Genomic DNA, 17,148 nt, shown 5'->3' on the forward strand with positions numbered 1-17,148 from the left:
TATAAAATTTGAATTCATTTTTTTTTATATTTATTTATTTTTTTAAAGTAGTCATTGTAATAATAATAATTTTAACCAATACACCTAATTAATAAAAATATTTTAAAAAACACAATATATATTTATTACAAATAATTAATTTAATTATTTTTTTAATCTACTTAGATTGGTCAACTAACTCTCATAATAAAAATTGAAGTACATGAATAATACTATATTTAATCATAATTATAAGATCTTATTTACAGTTTATAAAAGAAATTTTATAATTAGGATACGAGGGAGTAAGTTATAAATAGTCGAAAAAAGTTAAAAAGAATAAACTAATAATTTTTTAAAAAATATAATTGTATTATAATTGATTGATATTTATCGGCACACCACAGGGAAGCTCGGGAAGTCACGTGTTTTCTCAGGACGAGCAGTCGAGCACGTTACGCGGGAAGAAGTCAAAATCAGGAAAGGGCGGTGAGGAACTACACATTAACTGTCTGCATTATCCAAACACGGCCCTAAACAGTAAATTCAATGATTTTTTTAAAACTTTTCTTCCCCTGCTATTTGGTATTCAGGTTTCAGGCTTGGCTTTCCCCGTCCAGTGTCTGACGGAGCACGCTGACAGCAAACAATATAAAAGGAAATGAGCTAAGGAATCCAGCGACAGTTTTGAAAGCGAAGACTCAGTAGTCCCGCGCTTTTCAGTGGGTTTTGTTCGGTGCATTCATTTCCTCTCTTTACCCATTTCTTCTCTCCCGCTTTGTGTCACCTTCATTCTTGGCCTTCTGCCGGTAAACTGTTCGGCGAAATGCCTGAACCATGCATTCCCTTACTGCTTCTGCTTACTTGCTTCTCCCCCACAAATCCTTCGCTGGTTTGAACTCTCTGCACTTTCCCTCCATTTTCTTTGTCGTTGATTCGAGGGGACGGAGGAGGGCGATGCAGTTCGCGACTTTGAATCTTGTGAAGGAGACTGGGTCGCTGCTGGGGTGTTCGGATTCTTTCAAGAAGGGGAACTGCCATAAGGGTTTGTATTGGGGTTACTCTGGGTTCTTGAGGAGGTGCAAAGACTGGGATTGCGAGGGAGATTTCTCTCTCGAGGCGGAGATTTTGGAGTTCATGAAGAATTCCAAGAACCCAACGGCGTTTCCAACCAAGAAACAGTTGATTGATGCAGGGAGGATGGATTTAGTCGATGCCATCATCAAGAAAGGAGGTTGGCTTGCATTTGGGTGGGATTTGGGTGAAGAGGCCGAAGAAGTATCCGGAGAAGTTCATGTCAAACATGAGAATTTGTTGATAAAGAATGAATGTGATGTTAAACAGGAGAGCAATAAAATTGAAGGCGCCGAAATTTGGGGTTCTGGCCGAGTTTTTCGTCCTGTTACCTATTCTCAAACAGCTGTATCGCCTGATAGATCAGTGTAAGACTTCTGTTTTGATGCACATTTTTCATTAGCAGTACTGTTGCATAACCATAAATGTTTGCCGCCCGAGCTATTGGGAGTGGTTTAAGGACCCCAAAGCCGGTTATGATGTTATTCATTTAATTTCTTGGACGTAAGAGGAGCAAGAGAGCCTTGTTGCTATTATAAGATTTGTTACAAGATTCTACGATGCCATTCTTTTCCTTCGCCTTGTTGCTATTATTTAATGCGTGCATTAGATATGACTCTTGAACTGCTAGTATAAGGTTTGTTTTCTGTCTGGCAGAGAAATTGCTGAGCAGTCTGGTATTGAGGGTATATTGAATCGACTGGAGAAAGAGAGAAATGGTATTTTAGGACTTGGGTTCAGACCCAAAGAAGATAATGTTTCTTCATCTGGACAAAGTGAGGATAAGGACGAAAGTCATCATAGATCTACTATAAATTCAGTAAGTACTTTTACTCCCTTATGATGCCTTTTATGATTCTATGAATCATGTGAATCAATATGTCATATGTCAATACTAATTATCTGTAGATTCACGAGCTCTGGGATAACTGAATGTTTTGTAATCCCATTATACGGAGCACATACTTTTAATGTGTTATCTATGATGTATGTTAACTTATCAGTTATATAAGCTTGTTGTTGAGTTATAATACAGAAAAGATGAAGCTCTTGCTGACTGCAGGTGTTTTCCTTACCGCCTTTGTTTGCCCTATAATAGATGACTTCTTGTCGCTTTCAAAATAATTTTTAAAATATTTTGCTTTTCTACTATATCTAAAGGTAGCAGCTGACCTTGACAAAAGCGCTAAACCTGCCCGAAGAAGCTCAAACGGCAGTCCTCATGGTGGTTTCCCAAGCAAACTTGGTGAGCACAGATCTCTAACTGGTAATCATGATTTAAGAAACGCACTTAAACCAGATATGTGGAGAAGTTGGGTTATTAAGAGAAATGGTTCCTCATTTGAAAATTTTGAAGGTAATCTACGTGAATATTTTATGGGCTGTGTCCTGCCTTAGTCAAGAGGATCAACTAATGTCTTTGTAATGATACTAATAGATGCTGAAATTGCACCTAGTGGAACTGGTCTAGGAGCTGGGGTCGATGTTTCAGGAAATGATGTCTTTGAAACAAGACAGCTAGCTGCTACACCTATAAATAGAGAGGCAGACTCAAGTCCTCCTGGTGGGAAGGCAAATTACAAGGAAATAAAAAGCCGCATCCAGCAGCTTGAGTCAGAGTTATCTTCTGTACTTCAGTCATTGAGGTCTGGTGTGGATGAAGTTGGAATACAGACGGTGAGTAGCCAATAATGGTCACTTGACTCTGAATGAACCCAGCCAAACTGGGCGGAAAAAGTAAAATAGCACAATTATACTTGTTTTGCTCTGGTAAATGCACCTTTTTTATGCACCTTGATCTAATATTTATTTTAGAGATATGGGAAAATAAAAAACTTTTATGGAAAAGTGAACGAAGGTAAAGCTTTGTTGCCATTTTTCTTATCTGGAGAATAGAGGCGAGGGAAGCTTGTTGCAACTTGCCTTTGGACTGATAAAATTTCATAAACCCAATCAATTATCTAAGGATATTATCTGTTAATTAATGTCATCCGATGATACATTATGTTATAGTATATTTACCAAATGAGGATTATTATTGAACTAGAACAATTTGTGCTTTTAGTCAAGTTTATGTAAAATCATGACTATCTTACTCTGATGATGAAAGAATTTTAATCTCTTTTCCTTTTGTTGATATGGGCTCCTTTAAATTCAATGAGCCTAAATGATTCTGGTCCTTTTATAAATTTATTTTCATTTACTGTTGAGAATAACACAAATGGCTCTCCTTAGGATGTTATACTAATCCTCATTCCCTGTGTATATTCTTCAATAGGGCCCGGAAAGCTCTTCTGATGATCTACATAAGCTTTCTGATGCCTGGGAATTCCAGGAAAATGAGATCTTGAGAGCTAAGGATAGACTGCGCTCAATTCGTGCTAAATTGGCTGTGTTAGAAGGAAAGATGACACTGGCAATAATGTATCAATAGATTCTATTCATTTCATTTCATGTCTCTCCCTTTACCCTATATTGACACTGACAGCGCCGCATTCTTTCCTCCCAGGGATGCAGATAAGATAATTGAAGAGAAGCAGAAGAAGATTGATAATGCTTGTAGAGCTTTAAGATTTCTTAAGACCACTTGTGTGGTTTGGCCTAATGCTGCCTCAGAAGTACTTTTGGCAGGATCGTTTGATGGTTGGTCCTCCAAGGTATGACCACTTTCCGTGAATATTTTCAGTTAGATTTCAACTTTCAGCATTGCCCAATAATAGATCCATCAAAACTCCTTCTGATGTGACCCATAACAAGATGAGCATGCTTATTTGCACTTGACAGAACTGCTTGAAGTAGTGTTTTATAAAACTCTAGTTTACATTATCATTTTCCAGAACTATATTGTGTCATACCAACAAATGTACTAAAGAATAGGGGCATGTTTTTGTGGTACAGACATTTTTCAAAACGAAAAGAAAAATTGGTCATGATTTGTGCGGGACCTCCTTGATTACCTTGTCTAGATTATTTATAATATTTTATCAATATGTTTTCTATGGTGCTCTTAGGTTAAATTCCACTGATTACATGTCTGTTATGTATCAAAATTTTTATTCCTCTTTTTAAATGTCAGCCCCAATATTGTGTGGGACATGATTTCAAAGTGCAATGACCTTGTATTCTGGTTCATTAAATAACTCAGCCTGCCCTATTTCTCAAGGTTGATGTATGGCTTGAGGCATGACACGATGCTAACCTGGCATGCGAAGTAATTTCGGGATATGAAATGCTCTTTCTCTGGATACCTTTCAGTTATATATACTAGTAAAATGCATATTTATAAAATTAGTGAACATTCTATTGTAGAGAAAGATGGAGAAGTCAAATTCTGGTGTCTTTTCTGCGTATCTACAGTTGTATCCAGGAAAATACGAGGTTAGTTGTACTAATTTATTTTCGACTCTTCCTCCATTTCGGTTGATAAGAAATTTTTTTGGAGAGGTTTCATGTGTCATAATATAAGATGTTTTGGAAAAGACAATCCGTCATTAATGACTTTGTTCCAAAAATGCCCTTCATTAATCAAATAAAGTAGGAATTATTGTTGAAGTAAGGACATTTTGGGAAGTATAATATACTTTTCTTTAAAAAATTAATTTTTTTAAATTATGTTTATTGAAGTTTATTGGTTTTCACAATTTGCTCCAAAAACGTTTTATAAATTGAAATGGACGGAATCTATTAGGGCCATACGATATTGTGTCAGGTAAGATGTGCTTAGCGGGAATCTTACCGTTTTCCCCCTGTTGCAGATTAAGTTCATTGTTGATGGCGAATGGAAAATTGATCCCTTGCGTCCTGTTGTTCATAATAACGGCTACGAGAATAATCTCCTTATCATTCAGGAATAATGATTCTTTTAAGTGAGCATGAGGCTATATCTCTTTAATAGACAACTGATTAGATGCACTAGGCCAGTCTTCCATTGATTTTCATTTGATTGACTCATGTAAATAGTAGCGAGCAGCTCATTGATTCTTTTAACTTGGAGGTTATTTGTTGCCGACTCAAGTTGAGTGTAACGCTTCGAGAAGCCAATTTTTGACTAATAAGCTGAACTCCTTCAATAATTTGGAGTTAAAGGCATTTGCGCATTTGTGCTTTCTTGGAGAAAGTTTAGTGCCTTAGTTTTGCTGTTTTAGGTGGTATGCAATTGAGAACGTTTTCTGTGGGGAAAGTTTAGTATAACAAGCTGAACTCCATGTTCAAATGGAGCGTGTTGATATGTTTGTGCGTGTATATGTGTGCGTTTAATTATATTAAATGATAAAAAAAATCAGCTATCTCATTTGAGCAACTGTTATTTCATCATGGACAAGATTTTAAATCTATGCCGTACATAGATGTAAAAGGTAATAAAAGTTGAATATGTAATAGATGTTAGATATATAAAGGCTACAAAAATGAATGGAATGTCAGACAAAATAAACTAGAGTAAGAAAAAGAATAAATGAACGGTAACTTTGGCAAGACATATTTATATATTTATTTGTTTCCTTCTCGCAAGACATAGTAACAAATTTTTGGGTTTTCTGTCCCATGTCATAGAAAAGAAGAAAATAGTAGACGCCAAAACTATTTGTGCTAAACAATCTGGAATGATGATTAGAATTTTTAAAAATAGTTTTTCAATCATAATTTACTAGGTATAGAACCCTTGGTCTCCAAATATCTCTAAACAAGCATTAAACCCCTAGTCTTCATGGCAAGGATACATTCCAAAACTTTCCTCAGGATGAATCCATTATACGTAAGAGTTGAAGATACAGAGGAAGCTTCATATACATAAAATAAAGAGATTTCTCTTTCACGATCTCTTGTACTGTTGTACAGATCAATTCTTGCTTGGAGAAAAAGAAACAAATGAGGTTCAAATCTTCAGTGCACTTGAACAAAATGTTTTTGGCGCAATCGAGCCTGATTCTAAAATATCAGCTGCACCGAAATGGATATATCTTGGAACTGCCATTGGCGGTTTAGAACTAAAAAATCAAGGTAATGGATCAAAATTTCTTTTAAATCTGCATATCAATCTGGAGAAGGGTTAGAGGGCATGGTTACAGCAAATGTGAAGCCACTCCCACAGAAAACTCTGATTGATTCTGCCTCATTCAATTCACAGCCAAGACTTACTGTGAGTGGACTTGTTTGGTCACAGGTATCACCCAAGCCAAGCTGCCCATGCTCGGCCCAACCCCACGTCTTTATTTCTCTATTCTCTGAAAATAATCACAAGAAACAAGTCATTATGTTTCTGCAAATACAATACCAGAAGAAGTAAAGAATATAGATCTTGCCAGTGACTATGGCGGAGTGTTCAGCTCCAGCAGCTTCATCAAGAATCTTTACTCCGTCAAGACCCGAGATTTTCTCCAGATTGGATTCTTTTATGTTCACTACAAGAATTCAAGAGGAGAAAAAAAAAACAAAACACATTTAGAATAATTCAGAAACCAGAAATAACTGCCACAAAGCCAATATAAATCTATAGTACAGTCACACTTCTCTGTCAGTGTCACTGTCGACTGTCTTGCAGAGGTAAAGAAAGGGACTTTTCGTATATAGATTGACGTACCCTCAGGTGTGTATGAGTTAATAATAAAAAATAATAACTTCAATATGATCAAAACCTTTGAATCTTGTACGGCAAACATTTTTTGACAAGACTGTTTATAGGCTGATTCCATTCGACATTTATGCAAAAGCAAGTACATGAATAATGAGAATGCCTTTAGATGCATAGGTACCGGGTGATTGCTTTGCTGAGTTCAAATTCTGAGGATCTGTAAGCACTCCAAGGTGGTTGCCACCAAGCATAAAGCCTTCGCCTCCACCTATACAAACATTTCAACCATGAAAACATATCTCTCAGATAAGGAGGCTACAAATCAAGGGGAAAAAAAGGAACTAAAAAGTTTAAGAAGCCCGAGAAATACCAGTTAAAGCTAAAGCATGGTTCCATCCAAGAGTAGCTTTGGCAAATCTCAAAGAAGAACTTAAGCGTTGAGGAGAGTGAGCATCTGCAACACCTTTAAATCCTCTTCCCCACAGGTAAAGTAGCCCATCAACTGATTTAACAAAAGTCATAGGGAACACAATGGGTTTACATGAAGAATGCGTTTATGTGTGTGTGTGCGCGCACGCGTAACTTGTCGGTCGTTCAACTCTATTTTCTACCTATATCAGGTTAAAGGGAGGTTATGGATTTACCAGATATTGCAGCACTATGATCTCCATTTGCAGCAATTTCAACAATTTCCTTATCTTCAAGTTCACTAATAACTTCAGGTAAACTGATGGATTTGATCTTATCTCTTGAGATACCCAACTGACCACGCTTCCCAGATCCAAATCCATAAACTTGATTCATCGAACTGCCTGTATCACAATGACCCTTAGTAGTTTAATCAAGCGCAACATATATAGTAGTTGCTCAACTTATATATTCCTAAATTCTTAAATATTTAGAATTAAGGCCACCTATTTGTGTTACTAGATATCAGTCATCACTCCCATGAGGAACAAGAACAACACAGACTCCAAGAGTGCAAATAGATTTAGTTCTAAATATTACATACATATATATATATATATAGAACTCTATAATTATAGTTCTACAGCATTAACCAAATGAATACCTTTGAGCAAGACAAGGGAATGGCGCATGCCACAAGCTATCTGAGAAACGAAGCGATCAACAAAGCAAGACACTCTGAAAGGTGAGCAGCGAGAGGTGTAATCACCATGCCCAAGCTGACCAAATGAGCCGTCTCCACAACTGAATAGACACCCACCATCTGAAGAGAATCAGAATCATAGAACAAACCACAATGAAACTTCATTGAGACAACACCAGACTAGCGAAAATAAAACTTCGAAAAGGAGAAGAGACAGACAACAGAGGAGGGTACAAACCTGAAACAAAAGCAGAGTGGCTCCAACCAGCAGAGACATGGGTTATGAAGTAGTCATCCAAGGATGTCACAGGCTTCGGATTCAAAACATAATTAACAACCTCTCCTTGGCCTAGTTGCCCAGAACTGCCCCTCCCCCATGTCAGCACCTTCCCTCCTTCAATGCACGATAGAAATTTATGTGAGCATAAAGTGTTAATCTTCTAAATATTTAATAAATTAAAGGGAAATAATTTAGGAGCACCAAATAAAACTTGGCGAGTGAGTGTATAATAAAAGAAACAGGAGGGAAGGGAGGAGGGCACCAGAGGTCAAGGCGATGACGTGAGCACCACCGCAGGCAAGGGAGGAGATGGGGGAAGGGACGGACGGAAGGCGGAGGAGTTGCGGGAGGGTGTGGTCTTGGAGGCTGCCGGTACCTAACTGGCCGTCAGTTCCAGCACCCCAGCTCCAGATTCGCTGTGTTTCTGCTTTCTCCTTTTCTTGTTCTTTTTCTTTCCGATCGTCTGCTTCCATCACCTTTCACCGGACCACCCTGCTTCCGAATAAATATACTTTGACCTCAGGTTCTGATCAAAGAAGACTACTACAACTTCAAGTCCGCATCTAGGCAAAATCGTTTTCGGTTGATGTTCCCCGGCTCGAACTCAACTGTTTGAGATAGCGAACTGCCCAAGTCTTCGTTTTCTCTTTTATTCCTAAATATCTTTTAAATTATTATGATTTTTTCTATTTGCACAGCTTATCTTTCGCTTCTTTACTAGTTAGAATTTTTTTTTTCAAGACTTTTTTAAAATGTTTTTCATATTCAACTCTATTTTCCTCAATATTTATTAAAAAATAATTGGTGTTTGAAACTTGGACATAAGTACTGAAGTTAAGTACAAAATATATTACATACGTATTGAAAATATTGAAGTTGATATAAATACATTAATTAAAATTAAAAATAATAAATTTTAAAAACTTTAAAAATACAAGCGTATTTGTTAGAATTAATTTTTAGTTTTCATTTTCTTCAATACTCAATTTTAAATTTTTTCCCCCAATTGTTAGAGCATCCTTTCTTATATAACGGAGGAAAAAGATTCTTATGTACAAGCCTAGTGGAACAGTGGCGGATCGATTTAGAAGGTAGCATTTTTGAAAAATATATCCCGACATGTAAAATAATTTACTATTTGCCACATTTAGGTCGGAAAAATGGAAAATTTCCTAGCAGGTTCTTAGTTGCAACGCAACAGCGCCCAGTTCAACTCTCTCTCTCTCTCTCTCACAACAATAACAACGAAAACAACTTATCCCATTAAGCGGATGTGCCAGACTTTTTTCCTCTGTCAATTGTTTACTAATGACTGGGAGAAAGTTGGTCACCTCTTAAGGCTAAAAGGACGAGGCGGCTCATTGACGCTCCTCTTTTTATTTAAGAAACAGATATTAATGACAATAAGATAAGAGGTGGGATCAAACGGCAAACTCCCATTTATAAGAGGAGCTTACATGTTAGCAGGTTACAAAAACCATTAACTCATTTACGCTCCTTTGAATCTGCCCGAGCTGCACGTACAGCCTGCAGGAGGGGGTTCAGTTGTGCGCCTCATGGAGGACTTGAGAAGCAAATCACTTGGCATTTTGTTCCATGTTGCTGCTTCGCATATCAAACTCTGCATCGGACATCAAATGGAAGCGTCTTTGTTCATTAGTACGCCCATCTTGCTAATCGTCACCACTAATGGCGCAGCCAATCCTCATCAAATGCCTCTTTACGACTGTATCTCAAGACACACTATAACAGTGACATGTACATTCAACAATTGCCATCTCAAACAAATATTTGCTGCAAGAACACAATCGAAGCAGAAGGCACTGCAAATTCGCTCAAATTTGCAACACAGCCGTAGCATACTCACAATGTAGAATGAGCTCAAATGGTCCCTTTACTCTGCTGGATGCTGTAGCAGAGTAAAGGAAAAACTTTAGTCTTTTTTTTGGTCCAAAAAGGAAAAACTTTAGTCTAAAGCAAGGTGGTGTGCACACTCACAGGTGCTGATTACTGTTCATTCATTGCCCGAACAGCCGTGCAAAATGTTGGCGGTTCCCAGTATCAACGTAAAAATTTAAAAAATTAGACTTACCGAGACTCAAACCAGCCTAGAGTAAGAATTGAGGCAAAAGAAACAGCGTATAAGAAATCATTCCTGCCAACTTGCTGGATTAAAATTTGCCAGAATCATAGAATGACGTTGTAGATCTCGAAATACATTATAAGAGGGAAACCTCAAATGGCAATACCAGATCTATAAACAACTCTCCACAGCGGACAGAGGACTTGAGACCTTAAACAGACAAACCAGCAAAATCTATTGCGCTTTTAGCTTTCACGAGTTACTTCCCACTGAGAACAAATTAAAAATATACATAATTCCTAAGGCTAATATATAAATAATTGTTACAAACTAGAATGAACCCTAGGCTACAGAATATCATCATAAGCCACGATTTCTCTGGCCCGGAAAGGCACGTCTCGACTTGAGCTAGACCCACTATTTTTGGGATTCACCATAGCTGAAGCGAGTTTATTACCTCTTCCGTGCCTTCTTAAAGGTATATCAGCCCGCACAAGTTTTGACATCGACCCTTTCTCCTTGTTACTATTACCTACTCCTTCCCTCCACATGGCCAAAGGATCAGTCGCCCACAATACCTGAACCTGTTAATACACTTCTCTTAGTCTTCAATTTCCAAAACAATTACTCAATTAAAACCCCCCTCCTCCAATTAGACGTGAACGAACGCAGAGAGCTTAATCATTATTACGTTCGAGGGTTAAAATTTGTCAGAAAGTCCAACAATTTGTTCGAAAATTTGCTAGTTAAACTTGATATTGCAAAAGCTTGTGCATGAATTTTGACAAATTGAGTTTCCAGAATCCGGATTAGGGGAGGATGATATTGGAAAATTCGTTTTTTAGGTTGAAATCAGAGCTTCTTCGAATATGCATCTTAAGAACGGAGCATGAAAAGGAGAATGAAGTACCCTTTTGGAACTGATAGTGATGCCGAAAGATGGGTCAAGTGCAGCAGCCATAGCGGCATCGGCAGATTCCTTGGTCCGAAAGGTAATGTAGCCCACTCCGTCACGGTCGATGCGGATGCGGGAAATGGCACCGTAGATCTCGAATCGGGATTTGAGATCGAGAACAGAGCAGTCTAAAGGGAGACCCATAACCACCACCGCGCAAGGAGGCGGCTGCCTTGTTGCGTGCTTGTCGGCGCCATCGTCAGCGGTGGGCTCCGGAGCAGGAACAGGAAGAGGTCGACGCCTCTTGGGCATAGAGTGAGGGTACGGAGCGTGGCGGGAAAAGTAGGGTTTCTCTCGCTTGCGGCTCATGGCGAGAAACTGAGATTCATCCGCCCGCCGAAGAAGATCCTCCCACCAAGTATTTCTCTCTTTATTTACAAAATATTTAGCAAAAAAAATTACAAATAAAGACCCTATAATATATGAAATTGCAATTTGAGACTCTTAATTTTGAAAATGGTGAAGAAAGACCCAATCCCATATTGTAAATATAAATTAGTAAAATGTCTGAAAACCCCTTAGCCAAATTGTAATTTAGTTTACTGAAATTGTCATTCGTTAAAATGAACTTGTCATTTTCTATAGTCAGCTTATCATTTGGCATTCTCTCAATTAAATTGTGATTTGATCTATTGAAGTTGTCATTGGTTAAAGTGAACTTATTTCCTATAGTCAAGTTGTCATTTGACTAAGAGATATTTCAGACATTTTACCCTATTTTATATTTATAATTTGGGATCAGGTCCTCTGAAACTATTTTTCAAATTCAAGTTCTAAATTATAATTTTACATATTAAGGAGTCTTTATTTGCAATTGTTCCTATTTACTAATCAAAATATTTCCGTTTCTTCCTTTGGAATGGGACCAAAATTGGGGGTAAGGGGGGCTGCCTTTCTTTTTTGACCAGGAGGGGGCCTGCTAAGTGCACGGCAATATCGCATAAAAATAAAATTACTACTCATACGGTCTTAAATATAACATCTATTTAATTAATTTGACTAGATTAAGAAAATTAGGTAAATTAGTTAATTATAAAAAATATAACATACTTTTCCTAAAACACCATAATGATATTTCTTAATATCCTCTCCCCCTTTTCTATTTGATAAAAGTTGAGGGAGTATCTATATAGGTAACTTAGAAAAAATTGATAAATATGATAAATGAGTATTATATTTAAGACCAAAATCAACTCAACGACTAAATCCTATATTAAGGATCAAAAGAGTATTTTTAAAATCAAAACAATTTGAATTAGTTGAGATGATAATTCCATATATTATGAAATTAAGAAACAGTAAGGATTCTTCAAAAAAGAGTAGATGAAGACCAAAACAATACTTATAAAAGTTATCAAATGATATATTTCAGTTAACAATATATTAAAAGATTTAGTCTTAGGTAGAGTTTAATAGCATCATACAATCCATATAGCTGACCCCACTTAGTAAGATGAGACTTTGTTATTTGTGGTGATTCTTTTTTTTGTTTTTTTGGTGAAGGATTTTTTTTTTGAGCAAATGGTGAAGGATTATTTATGGTAATTCTGCATATTGAATGGTGATAAGTATATACATTTTAACTATAGTATATTGTCTTTTTGTCTTAGTTATCAGATCTATTTATAATATAAAGTTAGCAATATGATTTGTGAATAATACATTTTGCTAGTCAAATACTACCCTGGTACAAAACATGAGAACTAGCTGTGAGTTTAAATATAAGACTTTAATTTATTTGACTCCCAAATTTGTAATGTGTTCTAAAAATATCCTTATTAATTATAAGGTATCATGATTCAATAAGAGTAATTTAAGGAAGTTACAAATACTAATTTAACTAATTTGCTTAATCTTTTCAAATTAGTTATATAGATTTTATATTAAGGAATGGAGTTATTAATTGAGCCATGGTGCTTTTAAAACCAAAACCTAGCTGCTATAATTGCCAAATATTTAGATTTAAAGAGTAATTAAGCAATAAGGTTGTATTTTTTTTTTTTGGATCAGAAAGCAATAAGGTTGTATTACACATTGCTCAAAGACAGCGGCGATTCGATAATTAGGCATCACCAATCCCACTTGCTAACATAAGTCATTAATGCCAGCTCATTTAATTTAAAAAATAAATCATATATTACATAAAAGCGTATAGATGCCAATACCTTTTTTTTTTCCCCAAAAAAAAACTGTATTCAACAAATAAAACAGTACAAAGCAACAACGAAAGGCCTAAGCCTCATCATCAAGCTCCTCCTCTTCCTGCATAAGAGGAGGGGGTTAATTAATAATACAAAAATTACTGTCCATATTATGGGAGGACTTAGCCAAGAAACCAATAATACCTAAATTTTCCTAAACATGTGTTGGATTTGAACATTCCAGTCCTGGTAGAAAACCGTCTGCTATCCTCAACTATGTCCCTAAAAGGATGCCAAGACTTTTTGTCCTTGGTCATGCAAAAAAAAAAAAAACTTTTGTCCTGTTATATAGTACTCCCTCTGTTTCTTATTATAAGAGACAAATAATCAAATTACGTTGATAAAAAAAACAGTTAAAATTAGTTGAGGACAATTAATGTGTAAAGAGTATAATTTTTTTTCCAACAATGCCCCCATTAAAAGGAGAGAGAGTATGAAAGAGAACAATTAAATTATTAAAAGAAAGAGAAGTGGGAGGGAGAGAGAGTATGAGTTGGAAACAAAATAAATAGGGGTAAAATACAATACCAGCCCATATTCCTTCAACAAGGAGAATTAAGAATTGGGCCCCAACACACTAAGAGTGGGCACCTCTAATCCCTTTAATGCCTTCACATAAGAAGTCGACTGCACGAAGATTTTAATTCAAAATTCGAAAAATTGACAGGACAATTAATAAAAGTTTTTTAGTTTTACCTCTTGTTATAAGAAAGAAAGAGAGTTAGATCCAAGAGAAAGAGAAGAGGACTTTTTAATCACATTTCTTAATAAAAATAAAATAGATGACTCCTCTCAGTTTAAAATATATTTGACCACTTAACTAATTTTTTTTGTTTGTGAGAGAACTTAACCACTGACTTATATTATGGACTAAAGGAAGTATATGTGTAATTGAATAATAATCAATTTAGTATAAAAAATATATACGCATATTAACTTTTGTGGGGAGGAATACAAATATTTTCTCAAATGCCATTCGAGCAAGCGTTACCACTGTACGGCTTGCAACCAGTCATCTAAAAAGCTATCTTGAATGTCCAAACTGTCTATTTATCGCTACAGACATCTGTTGCCCTTGGACGAAAATGAAATTTCCATCATTGTTTTTTTTTTTTGGCTGTTTTGACAGCCAGTGTTATATTGCAATTTTCCCCGGACGAAATTATTTTTAAACCATGATTTTTCCCATAGGTGGATTTCCATGAAATAAAAATTAAAAAACGAAACTCTTTTATAATCCACAAATAATGATACATAGACGGAAAAACTAAATTTATACTAAATGAGTACAACTTTATCTTGTGATGGCGCTCCGCAAACGAGGCACTGAAAAGGACACAGTGATGTGAATGGATTGGTCTGTAGCGTCGTTGTTAGTTTTTATGGGAAATTATTGCTGCATACTTGCATGAAATATTCTGAGCCATATAAAATAAATGGTATGATCAATTTCTCAAGATCTTTCACAATCTCCAAATAAAGATTTAAAAAATTCATTATTTAATATTTAAACAATAAAAACGACAAAACAAATTTTTTCTATTTTTATTATTGATATTTTGATCACACTATAGTCAATTAATTATTATTCTTATTATAGAAAATAAAATAAATTGATACCCATGGCAATAGAACTATTCTTTACTTTATTCCCTTAAATTTTGTAGAATGGATTTTGTGTACAAATTTTTAAAAATAATTATACCATTTTTTTTAACGAGGAAAAATAATATTTTATTTTATTAAGAGTCGAGTCCAGGGCGGTGGTCGTGATTGTCAGCGCCATCCACTAGGCTGGTAGCCCACAGCTAAAAAGAAAAGAGATAACAACGTATGCTTATGACCTACCCCCACCGGCACCGCGTCGTCGCACGTGGTGCTCACGTGGGACCTGGGCCCCACTCCATCCATCGCTTTCCTCTTATTGGGTCCCACAATATACTTTCCCGGACCTCTTGTCTCTTGGGCCCGCTTATTCCTTTCATCTGTTACCCTGCATCAGCCCAAAGATATGTCCCCGCCCTCCTTCGTGGGCCCTACTATTTCCGGCCCATCACGTCACGTCGCGTGCGGCACACAGCTTCCCCTGTTCGCCTTAGGCCTGGGGGAACACAACACGTGGACGGCCCCCATGAGGTCATCCAGTGATGATTTGACACGCGGCGAGCGGCCAATGTCGGTTTCAGGAAGGAGAATGGGGTCGTCGGCAGAGAAATATCTTTTAGGAAAGCGAGTTTCTGTAATATTTGGGGCGACGTGTTACTTTCAAGTCTTTCCTCCTTTTTCGGTTTTCGCTTTATTTTGTTTATTATTTTATTTTTCTTCCTCTCTACATTAGCCTTTTGTTTATTATTTTCTTTCTTTTTTGTAATGACAATCAACAAAAGTTTTTTTTTATATACAAAAAAAAGATGTTCCATTGCGGGCGCAGGCAAAAAGAAAATTTCAACGGTTTCTGCAAGAGCGGGAAAAAAAAATCCTTTTGATCCGTATTAAACGAAATTTAAAGGACAAGGGCATGCAATTTTTCATTTTATATAAATATTTTGATGGCATCCATTATGGCGTTTTTCTGAAGAGTCCGGGATCTTATTTCTCTTACTATTTATGACCACGGATTTAACTAACAAGTTGCTCCCAAAAAATGTTGAAGAAGTTTAAACTAGAATTCTAATGCTCAGTTAATTAAGTACATAAAGATAGACCCGCAGGAGCTCAAATAAATACATTTGAATTCAAATAAGTGAATATGAATTTTATTTATCTTGTTTGGCGAAACTTTTTAAAATCTTGACAAATCATGATTTTAGTATAAACTACTAAGATTTGTTTTGGCAATTAAAATTTTTTGATAGAGGTTCAACAGCAAGAATTTCTCATATATGCCCTTATTAATAAATATAATTGAATGAAAATTATCTTTAAATAATAACTAATACTTATAAGAATCGTATTTAATTATATTTCTCTTGTCTATCTTTATTGTCTGCTAGTAATTATATAAATAATACATTTTAATAAATAAAATCCAAACGTAGTCAAAATTCCCAATATCACTTATTACAATCAATATATATATATATATATAAACAGAAATTATGATAACCAACATTAGTATCACACATGAAAATCACAATCATTTAAAATTACATAAATTTGTTGACCGCTAATCCAAATGAGCACATATACAGTGGAATGGAGTTGGCTTGTAAGTTTTGTGAATTGACAAAACGGATGATTACATTGCCTGGCAAGGTGGCAAGTTGCCTGAGAAGAGGATGTGGTTGAATTTTGTGGAAATGTGTGACTACGAACGAACAGCAGCATCTGCTCATGAAATTACTAATTGTATATACTCGCAACCCCCAATCTACCTCATATCTTCAATATTATCTTGTTTCTTAATATAAAATCTTATTTAATTTTTAACTATAAAATCTCAATATATTTTGTTTTTTATATTTATTTATTTATTTTAAATAGTTCTTTTAATAATAGTAATTTTATCCAGCAAACTTGATTAGTAATAATATTTTTGAAAAGACGACACGTATGTATTACAAATAACTAACTTTAGTTATTTTTTTAATCTATTCAAATTAATTAACTAGCTCTTATATTTAGGACCGGAGGTAGTATAAGAACTATTTTGACTTTTAATTTGGTTATAAATATAAGATCTTAATATACTTTGTTTTTCATATTTATTTATTTTTTTCAAAATAACCCATACAGTAATTGTATATGTTAAACGTTCTATTACATAGTAATTTTGACTAGTACACATAATTAGCAAGAATATTTTACAGAAGATAATATCTATTTATTATGAATAATTAATTTAATAAATTTTTTTAATCTACTCAAATTAATAATTCACGTTGCGTTTTCAAACC

The 17,148-nt window shown here is 35.5% G+C and overlaps 1 protein-coding gene and 1 pseudogene across 2 annotated transcripts; one reads left to right on the forward strand and one right to left on the reverse strand.

Moving 5' to 3' along the window:
• The first annotated feature begins 600 nt into the window (after positions 1-600).
• On the forward strand, positions 601-4,929 carry LOC114748342 (protein PTST homolog 2, chloroplastic-like). Of its 2 annotated transcripts, none has more exons than XM_028936706.1 (8): positions 601-1,421; positions 1,711-1,873; positions 2,215-2,410; positions 2,492-2,730; positions 3,332-3,477; positions 3,563-3,710; positions 4,363-4,431; positions 4,809-4,929. In XM_028936706.1, the coding sequence occupies exons 1-8, from the start codon at positions 817-819 to the stop codon at positions 4,905-4,907; spliced, it is 1,665 nt and encodes a 554-aa protein (XP_028792539.1). In that variant the 5' UTR covers positions 601-816; the 3' UTR covers positions 4,908-4,929. The 2 variants fall into 2 exon arrangements, with proteins under 2 accessions (XP_028792539.1, XP_028792540.1); XM_028936707.1 differs by having other exon boundaries at positions 2,215-2,299.
• Positions 4,930-5,914: 985 nt separating this feature from the next.
• Positions 5,915-11,421, reverse strand: LOC114748361 (ultraviolet-B receptor UVR8-like; annotated as a pseudogene).
• Between the last annotated feature and the right edge of the window lie 5,727 nt (positions 11,422-17,148).

This window comes from Neltuma alba, unplaced genomic scaffold (genome assembly GCF_004799145.2).
Source record: "Neltuma alba isolate B1F8T4 unplaced genomic scaffold, ASM479914v2 tig00005686_pilon, whole genome shotgun sequence".
Classification (NCBI taxonomy): domain Eukaryota; kingdom Viridiplantae; phylum Streptophyta; class Magnoliopsida; order Fabales; family Fabaceae; genus Neltuma; species Neltuma alba.

What these genes read in the sequence shown, in the direction of transcription:
- LOC114748342 (XM_028936706.1), top strand. Translation starts at nt 817, where the DNA reads ATGCATTCCCTTACTGCTTCTGCTTACTTGCTTCTCCCCCACAAATCC. An exon ending in GTATCGCCTGATAGATCAGT is followed by an intron (nt 1,422 to 1,710) that starts GTAAGACTTCTG and finishes TCTGTCTGGCAG; the next exon opens with AGAAATTGCTGAGCAGTCTG. An exon ending in TGTATCCAGGAAAATACGAG is followed by an intron (nt 4,432 to 4,808) that starts GTTAGTTGTACT and finishes CCCCTGTTGCAG; the next exon opens with ATTAAGTTCATTGTTGATGG.